Source organism: Mya arenaria, chromosome 5 (genome assembly GCF_026914265.1).
Source record: "Mya arenaria isolate MELC-2E11 chromosome 5, ASM2691426v1".
Classification (NCBI taxonomy): domain Eukaryota; kingdom Metazoa; phylum Mollusca; class Bivalvia; order Myida; family Myidae; genus Mya; species Mya arenaria.
In genome coordinates this window covers 44131724-44147477 of record NC_069126.1, presented here as the reverse complement: position 1 = coordinate 44147477, position 15754 = coordinate 44131724, and the positions used below count along the sequence as shown (strand labels likewise).

The window sequence follows — 15754 nt, the reverse complement described above, 5'->3', positions numbered from 1 at the left end:
CCGTACACTCTACAGTATATGACCAAAATATCCATCAGAAAGAATCTTGTTGCTGCTGTTGCCTCCATATTTACTGCACACTCTGCAGTACATGTCCTGAAAATACATCAGAAATGATCTGGCCTCTGTTGTTGCTTCCATAATTACAGAACACCCTGCAGTACATGTCCAGAAAATACATCCGCAATGATCTGGCCTCTGTTTTTGTATCCATAATTACAGAACACCCTGCAGTACATGTCCAGAAAATACATCCGCAATGATCTGGCCTCTGTTTTTGTATCCATAATTACAGCACACCCTGCAGTACATGTCAAGAAAATACATCCGCAATGATCTGGCCTCTGCTGTTACTTCCATAATAACCATGTTGTCATGAAGTGGTCAATCTGGCTATACTCACAGCATGAGTGGGTTACATAACTAATCTGCCATTTCCATAGGCCCCAAATACAGACAGTATAGGAATTTTATAGTTTTTGGAAGAGTTTTGATTCTCACGTCATTGACATCACTGCTCAAACAGTAAAGTACATGGTATGTAATGTTTGAAACAAAACCAGTTTAATGAACCTGACAAAGGATTAAAATTAAGCTTGCCAAATGATTACTTTTGGTCAGACAGTTCATGAGCCCTGGAAATGATTAAACTTAGGTCAGGCAGAACACAAATTATAAAGCAACGGCTATCTCAAACAAGACTTATAAAAAGCAATGTATTATCAAAATAACTAAAAGGCCAATGACAATCTCTATGGAGGGTAGACACAACTTATATGTATAACAGACTGCATAGTCTAAACAAAACACACGTAGCTTCAACAGGCATGACTTCTTCTTTACTTAATGGTACATCCTTGTTTCTTGACTCTGACTGTTTGCCTGTAAGGGTTTCATCTGATTCTCAGTGTAAATATAGGTTTGGCCTAAGTTTCAACATCCCATAAGTTTATAATGCACCAGTCAATTGTAACCACGGCCCCCAGATCCGGGGAATAGCGGGGACTTTGACTTTCGGTCCAGCCAACCCCGGCTAAAATCCCCGCCCTGCGTGGACGAACTGATGGTAAAATCTCCGCAAAATGCCCCCGCACCCCAAGGACCCTAGATAAGACCCATTCCCCGCCATATTTTGCGCGAAGACAAAACCACCGCATTCACCCGGCACTGCGGGTACACCTGAAAGGTAAAAAAACGGCCCATTTCCCCGGCTATCCCCGGTATACCCCCGGACCTGGGGGGGGGCGTGGTTACAATTGACTGGTGCATAATACTGTTGTTTTACATGTACATATGTTTTTGTATGCAATTTATATTGACGAATATTTACACCTCAACTTCCATTCCTTAAATGAACGTCATTTCGGCAATTGCGTTCATCAATCGATGAACCCAACATCTTCGGATATGTTCGGATCGCAATTCAATGCATAACAATATACATGAAAACTATTTATCTTGTTATTGTTTGTATTGTGTCAGAAGGTCCCGTAAAATATAAGTCAACATTTTAGAAAGTGTTAGTTTTTAAATTTTAAATGTGTAGTTGCCATAACTGTTTGAATTTTACGTTTAAAAGGGATTTCAAGTGGTTGATCTTTTCCCGCGATATTGTGACGTCATTTGAAAAAAATGCTTCCGGTTAGAGTCGGGTCGTTCTATTTACAGAATGGGTAGGAATGGGTTACTGAAAAGTTTTTTTTAAATGAAATTAAGATTTTTAGCAATTCTTGAATGAAATAATGAACTATTGGTGTAAATATAAGTAATGAATTGCGGGCGTGATGTCATTATAGGGGATATGAACGCAATTGGGCTGGCCAAAGTACTCGTGGAGTCCTTCGGACTCCACACACTTTGACCAGCCCAATTGCGTTCATACCCCGATAATGACATCACGCCCGCAATTCATTCCTTAAATAAACAATGAAATAATAAATTTGGAAATTCAGCCATTGTAAAGCTTCTTATCGTTGATAAACATAAATACGAAGTATACGTGCAAAAAAACAGCATATCTCCTTATTGTGGATTATAGGTAAACACATTGTAAACATTGCAAAATGTGAACGTGATATTTGATACCAAAACAACTTATCAGTCTAGGCTAGGCAATGTTATAATGCGAGGTCGGTATCTGCATTACACTGCTTTAACATGACGAATGCACGGCATCAAAAACGCGGCTGAATGGGTTTAATTTAACATTATAAATCAATCGACGTTACTCATTCATCCCCGACATGCGTTACCACGGACATGAAATATCTGCACTGGAGCATAGCGTTTTCATCGATAAAATTCAGTGGTTTCCCGTTATCAATTCGGCATGGTCCTTTTTGGCCTTCGTTTAAATCATTAAGTTTTGTTTTCAATCGTGTGTATTACAGTTAAATGTAAATTGTGTCAATTAATATCGTGTTTGGCACTAATATTTGTTTGTTATAAATCGTATGAATTAAGCTTTGAATTATATTGGCGTTTTGAAAATCCATCAAATGTGTAGACTTTAAATCAGAATTATTCAGAATATGCCCGTATATTCTGTCATGCTAACTTACTAGCACAACATGATAATAAATCGTTAAAAAATAGAGGATATTTGTTTATTTCAGTGTAAGATCGTATTTTATTTCACGAGTGCCATAGACAAATATATTTTCACGAGTGGCGAAGCGGGAGGTTATTGTAAACCCCCTCCCCCCTCCAGGTCCGGTGGTATACCGGGGATAGCCGGGAAAATGGGCCGTGTTTTTACCTTTCAGGTGTCCCCGCAGTGCCGGGTTGAATGCGGTGGTTTTGTCTTCGCGCAAAATATAGCGGGGAATGGGCCTTACCTAGGGTCCCTGGGGTGCGGGGGCATTTGGCGGGGATTTTACCATCAGTTCGTCCCCGCAGTGCGGGGATTTTACCCGGGGTTGGCTGGACCGACAGTCAAAGTCCCCGCTATTCCCCGGACTTGGGGAGGGGGGCGTGGTTAGAATTGACTGGTGCATTAGCGGTTACAACACTGATGTATACTATCAAAACTTAAACAATACCTTTGATTAACAAGTTTCTTCTATTATTTGCCTGTACCAAGAGTTTACATGAATTTACAATAGTTGGTTTGTTATTACTAATACAAGTTGAATAAATCTGGTCAAATATTATTGAATTGATGCACTTTGAACCAATATTTAACAATAAACACATAACGGTCTGCTAATATGTATAGGACAGCGCCCTTATTCTCCGTAAACAGCCGCTGTACATGTACATTTTTAACTCTTAAAAACGATTTGCAAAATTTAAGGTGGATCCTTTCTATGTATATTGAAAACACCTTAAACTGAACTCGCATGATTGAGGATCGAACCTACAAATGAGTCAAACAATTGAAGCGCAATGTTCGTAGGTGCGTCATAATTATTGTTATGCTTTGTTAATACATTCATAGTTTTTAGAGCCTTACCGCCTACATATTGTTTATTCAAAATGAAAGTGCTCGTATAGTTAAATAATTGCCTAGATAGTCAAAGTTGTCGACTACTTCAAGTGTTACGTCACTATAGTCCCAAGTTTTATTAGCCCTAACTGGGCAGCGTTTACAGAGTACTACCACATTTGATCTGGTCATAAAAAGTACTCATACTACCGGCCAAACACGAATGACAACATTACATTTCACAAAAAAAAATAACAATTTTCAACATGTCAAGTTGTTCGTGGCCTGCTGACATAATACAAACAATATTAAGATAAACAATTATTAATGCCACTGTGGCATGAAGTTGCCCTTGGTGAATACGCGCACACTGAAATGAATCATCAGGGTACTGTATGTTATCTATTATGAAAATAAAAAGTTTTCATTCATTCGTACACTACTTATGTTGTGCCGTGCGTGTTTAACTATAAACGCAATGCACTATTGGTAGGTTATAAACCATCATAGTTTGTAGATAAGTATATTTAGTTTGATGAAAATAGCAATACAATTTAAACGTATGGCCGCTGTATTGCGTCTTTATGCTAGAGCATTCAACGCATAAACACAATGACGCATGAAACGATTTTAGTTATTCCGTACAAATGGTTAAAACCAATATTTACAAGATAGCACTCTATTTCACTGAATCATAGCTTGGCGGAGGTGCCGATGGGAAGGAAGGATCCGGTGGGGGATACACTCCCCCCGGGGGGTAGTTTGACGGAGGAGGGGGGTTAAATCCATACTGGTTTCCTTGCGCTCGTTGTTGCTGGTTAAACAGCTCTTGTTGGAGCCGTAGGTTCTCTTGAAGCAGTCTATTTTGTTCCTGAAGAGTTTGTATATCGGCATTCGCACCCATACCGCCCATTTGTAAGCCCCCCGTGTGTGTGACAAAAGCAGTGTTGGTGCCTGTTCCGGTTGTTCCGAATGTTATCACAGCTCTACCTCGTTGACGATTTTGAATATGAACACCAAAATAGCTGCCATAGGTGCATACGATACACATGCCGAACACGTTAACACCTAACGTCAATATGCAGCCGGCAATTATAATACCAGATAGGGTCTTCACTTTGTCCTCATATCCAGTTTTTTCGTCAAAGTAACTACTATGACCTAGACCTCCGATGCCGGCGAGAATCGTACCAATGAAACAGCCCATAAATAGAAACATGGACAGTATGTAGTGTCCAGTCATCTGAAAAAAAAGTAAAGAATATTTAAATATACTGTATTCAGTAACAAGAGCTGTCACAGAGACAGCGCGCTCGACTATTCCGCCGCTTTTCAATGTAAGGAACATGCATGGATCACTGTTAGATTAGATTTCAATGCAATACATGGTGTGCTGAGATATTAACATAAATGTGGTTCCATGCACAATTTTAACGAGAATTTCTAAGTCTAATAATAAAGGGCCATTATTTGCAAAATACAGTTATCTAACTTGGTTATTCAATTAGGTTGAGTGGTTGAATACCATTGTATAAAGTATCAATGTAATACATCAAATAGCTGCTGAGATATTATCCTATGTGTGCTAACATGCAAGACCTTAACCCGAATTTCTAAGTCGCATAATAAAGGGGCAAAATTTATATATTATGAAAAATAGAGTTATCTTACTTGATTAAATAAGAAGGTTAAATAGATGGAAGCATGTGTGTAAAGTATCAATGCAATACATGAAGTATTCGCTGAGGTATTGACTTAAAAGTGGTTGCATGCAAAACCTTAACCAGAATTTTTATGTCGAATAAAAAAGGGGCCACTATTTTGATAATGCAAACTGGAGTCTTACTTGGTTATTTAAGTAGATTGGATGGTTGAGTACCATTGTGTAAAGTCTCAATGCAATCCATCAACTAATTGCTGAGATATTAACCTATGTGTGCTTACATGCAAAACCTTAACCAGAATTTCTAAGTCAAATAATGAAGGCCCATAATTTGCATTATATTCAAAAAAGTGTTATCAGGGAATACATATCTAATGTTTAAATGTAATACATAATATATTTGCTGAGATATTGACTTAAATGTAGTTACATGCAAAACCTTAACCAGAATTTCTAAGTGGAATAATAAAGAGCAATTATTTTGCATTAAATGCAAACTAGAGTTATTTAACTTGGTTAATTAGGTAGGTTGGATGGTTGAGTACCATTGTATAAAGTCTCAATGCAATACCTCAAGTAGTTTCTGAGATATTAACCTATGTGTGCTTACACGCAAAACCTTAACCAGAATTTCTAAGTCGAATAATAAAGGCCTATTATTTGCATTATATTCAAATAATTGTTATCTAACGTTCATTTATTTAGTATGTAAGATAGTTGGGAATACATATCCAAAGTTTCAATACAATAACTGATGTATTTACTGAGATAATGACTTACAGGTGCTTACATGCAAAACCTTAACCAAAGTGTGACGCCAACGCCGACCCAGACGCCAGGGTGAGTAGTATAGCTCTCCTTATTCTTCGAATAGTCGAGCTAAAAACAAGTGATAAAACGCCGGCGAGCGCTAAATTAAAAGCGACTTTATCTCTAGTCTAAGGTTTGTTTAGATATGAAAGCTTTATTCAAATATACCAGTGGTATTAAAATGAAATGTGTCCATAAAGACTAAGTTTATTGAAGTAATAAATGCCAAAGACACATTTAAAAATGCTAATCATGTTAAAATTCTTAAATACGTAAACAATACTGAAGGTGTGTATTGACTCATTTCTTGTTATGAGCTATACCGGATATAAAGTACTGTATTCCAGTTCAGTTGTGTCGATAGCTATTGAAAACACTTATGTTTTTCACCGATATAACTTATAGCGATCAGATACAAATAAGTGTTTTATGTTCATGTGTAAATTGAAACCGCCAAACAAAGATAAACATAGCGTGGTATATGACCAATTTTATTTCACTTACCGCGCATCCTATTTCTCTTTTCTTGATGTCATCATTATCGATATCGCCGCCTTTAAAAGCGATGAAGGTACACACCAGCGCGTGAATCAGACCCTGTAAAATGTAGCATTTGTATTAAATCATCATCATCATCATCATCATCATCATCATCATCATGGTCGTCATCATCATCATCATCACAACCACCACCACCACCACCACCACCAATAACAACAACATTCACAAAAACAACAACATCATCAACCCCCACAACTACCATCATCATCATCATCATCATCATCATCATCATCATCATCATCATCATCATCATCATCATCATCTCATCATCATCAATACATACCAAACATCCGACGACAAAACATCCGATGAAATATGGGGGTCCGAAGCCGCTATCGGGGTACTTGGAAACGGCGATAATTCCAATGATCAAGAGTCCGGCAGACAACAGTCCCATTAGACCGGCTAAAATCTTGTATCTCTGAAGTGCCACAGCACGGCCTTCCCCTGTTTAAAATATCAACGTTCATGTTTTGTTTTTATTTTGATTTTTTTACAGAGTGAAACAATAATAACGAGCGATCATGTAATCTTAAAGAAACAAGATGCATTTCAGATGAGTTACGTAAAAGCAGAGAGAAATGATGATTGACTGCTATGTTGTCAGTGACTACGATGATGAATAAAACATACATGTAGGAACACTTTCAACAACAATTAAAAACCTTGTATAAGATATATAGCCTAAATGTTCCAGGCGATGTATTGCTAGTTGTTTTATATTTATTATGCGGATTCTTCTTCTTATAAATGTTTAATTACATGCTATAATATAAACGTATTTAATAGGCTCTTTAAACCCAGACAGATGAGTGGCAATCATTTGTATAGTTATTCTATTTTTAGATGTATGTTATCATTAAAGAGACATAAGAAAACTGTGAAGGACGTCGCTATTTTAATACAATAGCCCGACCTTAAAAAGACTATGTTCACGATGTTCTCGTGAAATATTTCAATATAGAAACGGTATACTAATATAGTGGCATAGGCGACTGGGACTGGGCGTATCATGTACATTTAAGTTAACATTGTTAAAACTAAGTATGATATAAAAATAGTTAACGTGAAGACTCTATTAGGAACAGTATTATCTATGCATACAAAGAAACAATTTACATAAATCATCATAATTTATACCATTTACAGTAGATCATATATATAAAGAAATATTCATTGCTCATTTAACACAATAAATATAATTAAGTATACAACAAGTATATTTAGTTTATTGATAAATAATAATAACGTACCTTCAGTGGTCATGACTATTTCCTGAAGTTTTAACGAATAAGTATACGATATTTGTATCAGTACATGTCAACTCCAAGTTGTTATACTTTCATTTTACTGTATTACAAAATCTCCTTCACCTCATTCAGATATTTATATTTCAAAATGGCAGTTGGACAACACAGGTATGACCTAGATGGAAACAAAATACAAATATCAGATCGATACGCAGTCACTTGTACAGTGATCCACAATGCCCTCTGCAGGCTTCGATCAGCAGCAATAAACGTAATACCAGTGTGTATGTATCGTGTATCCACTTGTATGAATAATTCATCCATGCTGTTTAACTGCATGACGAATAACAATATCAACTTGTTTGGAGGACGGGGAGTGTAAGTATATAGTTATGATGAACATACACTGTTCAAAATAATAAAGGATTACTTGGAAAGACGTTTTAACGCTTCATGATAGAGACGTGGAAAATAAGACCATGGTATGCTGGTAACAACAATAAAACACATTAAAGGTTATATAAAAGCTTATTTGTTAACAATTACTGAAATGAATATGACAGGAACTTTGATGACTTTATTTCAGCCTTAAATTTTGCTGAAAGCTTCGGAATGCTATTGAAAACCATTTATCACTGATGAATTTAGGCGTGGATTAACCAAATATGGTCAAATGAATATGTAACAAGCCGTTTGTATGTACACTGTATGTTGTCGTAGAACTTGTATGGATCGCTCTTACCCATGATTTAATGTAAACAAGGAAAGTTTTGCAGAGCGTCAACGCGATATCTCATCAAAAGCAATACATCAGCCTACGTTAGGCAATGCTATAATTATGTGGTCCCGTTCTGCGCGTCACTGTTTGTTTATATGTGTTAGAGTTTATCAAGGCCTGTCTAGTGGCTGCATTATGGCTTGACCCCGCCGTTACGCAATCACGACATTAATTATGTTCAAATGCCATAAGTGACATGTGGTTTTAAGGTCAATATGATTTAATTTGTATCGGGGCTGTACCGGGGAATGTTGGAATAACATGCCTGATTCATGTCATTATCGGGATATGAACGCAGTTGGGGTGGTTAAAGCGTTTGGAAATTAAATCTTAATTTCGTTTAAGAATACCTTAGAGTAGTTTTTTCGCACCCATGCCGTGAATAGAACGACCCGACCGGTTAACACGTTTATTGATACGAACATAACTTGGCATAGTCCCACACTAAAATATCTTTTTAACGTAGAATTGAAATGCTAATGACCACAATTCCTTAAATAGATCATAAGTAACTTTCCAACATGTCGATTCAATATGTCCGTGCCATGCTTATACAATCCGTGAGGTGTGTACGTTTATTTATACTCACACTCGGGCAAGGCCCTTTCGGTGATTGCTCTGATAAGATTGTTAGTCATATAAGGTGTTTGATCGTGCACCTGTGTATAGAATTGTCACACCGGACCCCTATTTTACGTCCCTCCAGGAAGTCGATTCGTATTTTTTATTGGTGCTCAGTGGAATCGAAACTGGATTAATAAATGCTTTACTCAAGTTCAGACTACGTCCTTACTGCGTCCCTGCTAGGCATTCACTGCGTTCCACACGTTCAAAATACGTTCTTACTGCGCGCATCTCCACCCGGGTACCACGTCGAATGCGTTCTTAATACGCGGGCAACACGTCGAATGCGTTCTTATTACGCGTGCAACACGTCCAATGCGTTCTTATTACGCGTGCAACACCTCCAATGCGTTCTTAATACGCTTGCAACACGTCAAATGCGTTCTTATTACGCGTGCAACACCTCCAATGCGTTCGTATTACGCGTGCAACACGTCCAATGCGTTCTTATTACGCGTGCAACACCTCCAATGCGTTCTTATTACGCGTGCAACACGTCCAATGCGTTCTTTGTACGTTCTTACTACGACCAGGAAGATTGTACTACGCGCTTACCAAGTGCTTATCACGTCCTCATTACGTTCTTAATTATGTCTTGAATTTATTTGTAAATGTAATCGAGATGGAATTACAGTGTTCTATTTATAACTGGCCTATTTTCATTCATATTAAGTGTTGGTATAAAAATGAAGTTAAAGGGTAGTTGAATCCCGTACTCATACATGATCACTGTTCATAACCTGACAGGACATGGTAAGAACCTGATACACACGTGTCTTAGACGTGTAAAGAACTGAAAGAACGTCTTAACAACCGAACAAGGTCTTCTACAACATGACACGAACGTACCATAGTCGTAGTTAAAGTGTGGAGAGGTTGTGGTGAGAACTCCATTGACGTAGCAAGAACTCAGTGACAAGCTAGAGACAACGCGATGAGTTAACCAAGTTCTGACTGCCAGATGTTTGATTCCACTCCAGTGCAATACGGCGGTATTCCACTGTTGTGACATCACGTCATAAAAAGTATCGTTGCGTGATGTTAAAATGACGTCATAAAACAAAATAGTGCGTCGTTAAAATGACATTTATTAAGAAAACATGTGGCTTTTAAGTGATCTAACCAGTAATGTATATAATAAAAGGGTTATTAGTACTGCGTTTTGATCCGGAATGTAATCCGAATCTGCAAAGATCCACTCGAGTCGAATACAACCTCCCTGATCCAAACGCAGTACTAATAGCCCTATTATATTCACCGTCAAATCTGCTCTACATGATATGGAGCTACAGTAAATAGGGTTAATCCTCGATTGTCATTGGCCCACAAATATGTGCAAACAAAAACTATATATTTGTGTCAAGTATATTATCAGTGGGTGTGTACCACGTGATAAATTACGTCATATATGCTACGTCGGAAGGGAACATTTTCTTTAAAATAAAACTTAAATCAAAGATAACTTTTCTTTTACTACACCATTTTAAATAAACAAAGGGCAGTCTATGTCGCTTAAAGAGCCCCGCCTTCGTTTTCGGAATTTGATAAGGTGATTAGTTTTATCAAACACTTCGACAAGCCTGTTTCCAAAATAATGTTTTGACTCTCAATGAAACTCTGGTAAAAGACCAAAGGCGGGACTCCGTAAGCGGCGTAGACTGAGCTATGTTTCATTTAAAATGGTGAAGAAATAGAGAAGTTATCTTTGTTTAAAGTATTCATTCGAAGCAAAATATTGCCTTCCGACGTAGCATTTATGACGCAATTTATCAAGCAGCATACACACACTGATTATACTACATGTAGTGCGAAACTAGTGCTAGCTCCCTATGATGCTGTGCATCGTAAATAAATCGTTTAAGATTAACATTATGTTTTCTAGCTTTATTTCAATATTTGATAATTGACTTGTTTGCATTTTAAACTACTGCTTCATTAAACTGTTAGTCCATTATGTACTTACGTACCTGAATGCATTTTGTGTTATTGGTAAATCGCTGAATAATGATATTTGCAAACAAAGAGCTTAACTTTACAAAATTAATGAAAAATAAGTAATAGCAAAATAGCAAAACAAAAGATCGATGGTCAGTGCTCAATACTTCAACATGCTTAATTTAACGAGCATTTTGATTGGTCGACGATGACATAAGGAAGAGATCTAATTTTAGCTAGACACTTGGCTTTGCAGGGATTGATCTATAGGTTACATTTATCATACCCATTGTGAATGAAAATGTGACCGCTACAAATTAATTATTTTCATTCCCGTTTTGCGCGTGGTGAAATGTTCACATAACAGTACCTGTGAACATGACGATAACTACTGAGTTGATACGCGTGGTAAACTGTTCACATAACAGTACCCGTTAACATGACGATAACTACTGAGTTGATACGCGTGGTAAACTGTTCACATAACAGTACCCGTTAACATGACAATAACTACAGAGTTGAAACGCGTTGTAAACTGTTAACTTAGCGGTACCTGTTTACATGACAATAACTACAGAGTTGAAACGCGTTGTAAACTGTTAACTTAGCGGTACCTGTTTACATGACAATAACTACAGAGTTGAAACGCGTTGTAAACTGTTAACTTAGCGGTACCTGTTTACATGACAATAACTACTGAGTTGATACGCGTTGTAAATTGTTAACTTAGCGGTACCTGTTTACATGACAATAACTACAGAGTTGAAACGCGTTGTAAACTGTTAACTTAGCGGTACCTGTTAACATGACAATAACTACAGAGTTGAAACGCGTTGTAAACTGTTAACTTAGCGGTACCTGTTAACATGACAATAACTACAGAGTTGAAACGCGTTGTAAACTGTTAACTTAGCGGTACCTGTTAACATGACAATAACTACAGAGTTGAAACGCGTTGTAAACTGTTAACTTAGCGGTACCTGTTAACATGACAATAACTTCAGAGTTGAAACGCGTTGTAAACTGTTATATAACAATATACACACTATAAACCAGGAAACCATTATGCACTACTTTGAACGGGTAAACTTAGATGAGTCAGCGACAAAATATTCCTTTAATCCTGTTCAATGATGTTTTATCGGCCTCATACTCTAGGCTTATTTTAAAGGAATAAGGAATTTGACAACGTGCTTATTAATAAAAATTAAATAATTGAATAGTAAAACTTGCAACGAATGCTGGATGACGGAGGCTGATATTCGACGTAAGCTCCGTAAAGTTTAAATTCATGCATTGAAATCATAACTTGCAAATCAATAAATCTGTAAGTTTTCAAAGATGGCAATGAGTTAAGTGCTTTGTAACTGGCAAAAGTTCAATTCTCACTAATAAATATCGACAAATAACAAAAATAGAGCACAAAAAAGTATTTGACATTACGACAAAGATCTTTTTAAAACAGGGCCCAGGGGCATGTCAATAAAAGGTATGATTTTTAACGTAAATAATATTAAAGACGTATAAAAGGCAAATAAGGCAACGCATTTTGTATTGTTTCCCAACTTCGTGTTCATTTGTTATACTGGCTTTAGTTGAATTCACCCAAATATCTTGCAAAATAATGAAACGATGGCACTGAAATAATTTTTTAGTCACAGTATCAATAGTACAGATGAAGAAAATTTAAAGAAAATGTCAGTGTGTTGCAATTTTGTGACCTTTATACAGGCTTAAGATGATAAAAGTTACGACTCCAATCCTTTATTTAAACAAGCCCACATGTCGGGACAATGAATGCCCGGCAAGACAAGCATCAGTAAGTTTACTTGCTTCTCACTCACTACCGGTATGTCGGAAAGCTAAGACAAGGGCAGTAATGTCTTTTTTTTTTCAAATCTGTTTCAGCCATGTCTTTTTTTCTGTGTCTTAGTTTTCGTTTCATGATCCGCGTTTCACTTTGTTGTAATATGTTTTGTTTATTTCACTTTTCATTTGATGCTGTTTTTCTTTGTTTAATTTGTTTGTATTTCTCAAGTGAGAGCTTATGTTTATTTTTCTTTCTAGATGATGAACCTGAAATGCATTACATTATGTTGAAACAAATACTTATTTGAAAAAAAAATGCACCAAATTTGGATAGTTTTAACTCAACTGTATACCTGCAGTGCGTTCAGTAAGGCGAGCGTTTACAAAACGCTCGCAAACGTTTTGTTTTGTATCTCTGTTGCAACGCAGCGCATACACGTTAAGCGGGAAACCAAACAGCAAACGTTCGCCGCAAACATGTTTACTGAACGCGTTGCTGGTAATGCAGAAAAGTTTATATTTGTTGTATGACGTTTTAACGTTTATCATAACGTTGATGAACAATTTTAAGACATATAAAAAAAGAGAATACATTTCGTGTCTTTTAATACAAAATATTCACCTTTTCAGTGTGGCTTTTACGCAACAAATGTATTATCATCCATATTGTTCATTGTTATGGCACAAAACTAAGTTTTAGTATTTAGCATTAAATCGTCGCTAGAGTGATAACACACGATTTACGGCGTCAAGATGGACATTTTTAAGACATAACAATTATTCTAATAAAACCGGTCAACTAAATGATATTAAAAGTAATAACATGCTAGCTAATCTACGGTAAAACTCATTATTTAGCTCGAGAACAAGGGTATCATTCAACATTCAATCGAATATAATAAGGCCTTAAAGTTGGAAAAACGAAAAACCAACATGTAAAAACACAAGTACCACTTATATTACCTTCCTCCCGATCTGCATCCATGCTGTTTGATTTTGAATTGAGACGCTTGAAAATGACGTCAAATACTTAATCCGACATAAATTCCCGCAAAACAAAATATAATAAACGTTTGTAACGCGTATTTCGTCGTCTCCGTCGGAAATCTTAGTTACATGTCATCTTCATTTTTTGGTAGAAAATGGCCACTAAAATGATGTAATAATTAAGAGTTGTTCAAAATTATTGAATTTGAAATAGAGGATCAGATCCGCATTTTATTTATGACTATAGGTTTATGAAATATATTGTATTTGATAGAGTAATAAGGAAAATGGGTCAAAACAAATATAATCATAATTATGTTACGATTTTCGACGTACGATGTTACGTCTTTGCTTAAAAAAGAAAAACAATTTAAAACCACCAGAATAACAACCTTAGGCTTGGACTAAATAAGTTTCTTCAAATGAGTATGTAACGTGCCGACACGTATGTACAATGTATGTTCAATCGGTGTCGTGAAACTTGTATGTGTCGCTTTTATAGATAATATTCCCTAGCCTACTTTGCATTAGAGGCTGAACTGATTTAATCTTTACCAATCATTTACAAATATCAACATTCCCCTTGCCCTTTGTGTAGATAAAACGTTCATAGACGTTCATATTGCTTTAATACTGCATGAACACAGTAGTGCAAGCTTTCGCGCTTCATGGAATTTTCTCGCGAGACAAATTGCGATCAATCCTTAAATAATCCCGTTTTTCATGATCGTCGCTGAATATATAGTTTTACCAGTTACATTTTCAATTCAAACTAAGAAGTGAAACTTTCATCAACTTTAATAACTAATTTTAATATGAACTTTAGTAGCATCGCTGTTGCTCAAAACTGGGAACCCCTCTTTTGAAACGAATAATATTATGATATGAGAAACAATTGCATATGTTTAAAAAACAAACATAATCCTATTTTTCAAACGTGTTCCTGAAGCTCAAAAGCTTTCTTTTCTGTTTTCGTTTGAAGACGTCTAGAAGTTCACCTTATGTCTCAAAGTGCGCTTTCGGACCAAAGTCGTATTCTATTTGCCACCACTGCTTCATTTAAGTAATCCACCTCCAACAAAGATGGGTAGAACACTATCATGGCTCCCTATTGTGTCAATGCAATTTATCTAAAATTGAAACAGGTCTCTTAGTCTCTCAGTACCTGTTTGAGGTGGCAGCCATTTTCTTGGACTAGCAGTGTTAAAGCCACACTTTTATTGACACCTCCTTCTTTGCATATGATGATAGCCCGAAAAGCACCAGATATTTATATCTCAACTTTCGTTCCTTAACTGAACTGCCTTTCGGCAATTGCGGATATTTTCCTATAAACTCAATATAATCGGATATGTTCGATTCGCGAATCATCGCATGTTAACATACGTGTAAATGGGAAAATGTGTATCTTGTTATTGTTTATATTGTGTCAGCAGGCATTGAAAAACTTAAATCAACCTGTAAGATTTTTAATTCACTATGCCTATATCTGAAAGATCGTTCAGCTTAATTAATTAAAAAAAAACGCAACCGCCATATACGTTTCCATTCTACCTGATTAAAATTTGGCTTGTGGTCTACCACCGTTGATCGAATTTCATCTTCGTTCAAGTGTTGAACAATGCAGATGTTCTTGATATGTGTGTTTCGGCTATCAATTCAATCAGTTCTAATAAAGACAATTAGAAAAAGTTTTGTCCAGTAACAAGCTACAGGCTGAAAGAATTATTAAAGCATACACACTATTGCACATTCTTCTCCCAGAAATGTCCTTGGAGCACCTTCAAACGAGTTTAGAGAACGTCGTAAATGACTTATGAACGTAGTCTCCAGTGTTGCTTTTAACTGTAAACAAACCATTTATGAATATAATATATAAACTGTTTTATTAGGTATAGATCTAAAAGAAA

The 15754-nt window shown here is 36.4% G+C and overlaps 1 protein-coding gene across 1 annotated transcript; it reads right to left on the bottom strand.

The window, feature by feature from the left end:
- Nucleotides 1-3042: 3042 nt before the first annotated feature.
- On the bottom strand, nt 3043-8060 carry LOC128233564 (uncharacterized). Its single transcript, XM_052947297.1, has 4 exons — nt 7715-8060; nt 6745-6908; nt 6405-6497; nt 3043-4670 (listed from the first exon to the last, which is right to left on the bottom strand). Exons 1-4 carry the CDS (start codon nt 7725-7727, stop codon nt 4107-4109), a joined length of 834 nt encoding a protein of 277 aa, XP_052803257.1. The 5' UTR covers nt 7728-8060; the 3' UTR covers nt 3043-4106.
- Nucleotides 8061-15754: the final 7694 nt, after the last annotated feature.

What these genes read in the sequence shown, in the direction of transcription:
- LOC128233564 (XM_052947297.1), bottom strand. An exon ending in GTTTTGTCGTCGGATGTTTG is followed by an intron (nt 6,498 to 6,744) that starts GTATGTATTGAT and finishes TACATTTTACAG; the next exon opens with GGTCTGATTCACGCGCTGGT. An exon ending in AAAGAGAAATAGGATGCGCG is followed by an intron (nt 4,671 to 6,404) that starts GTAAGTGAAATA and finishes CTTTTTTTTCAG; the next exon opens with ATGACTGGACACTACATACT.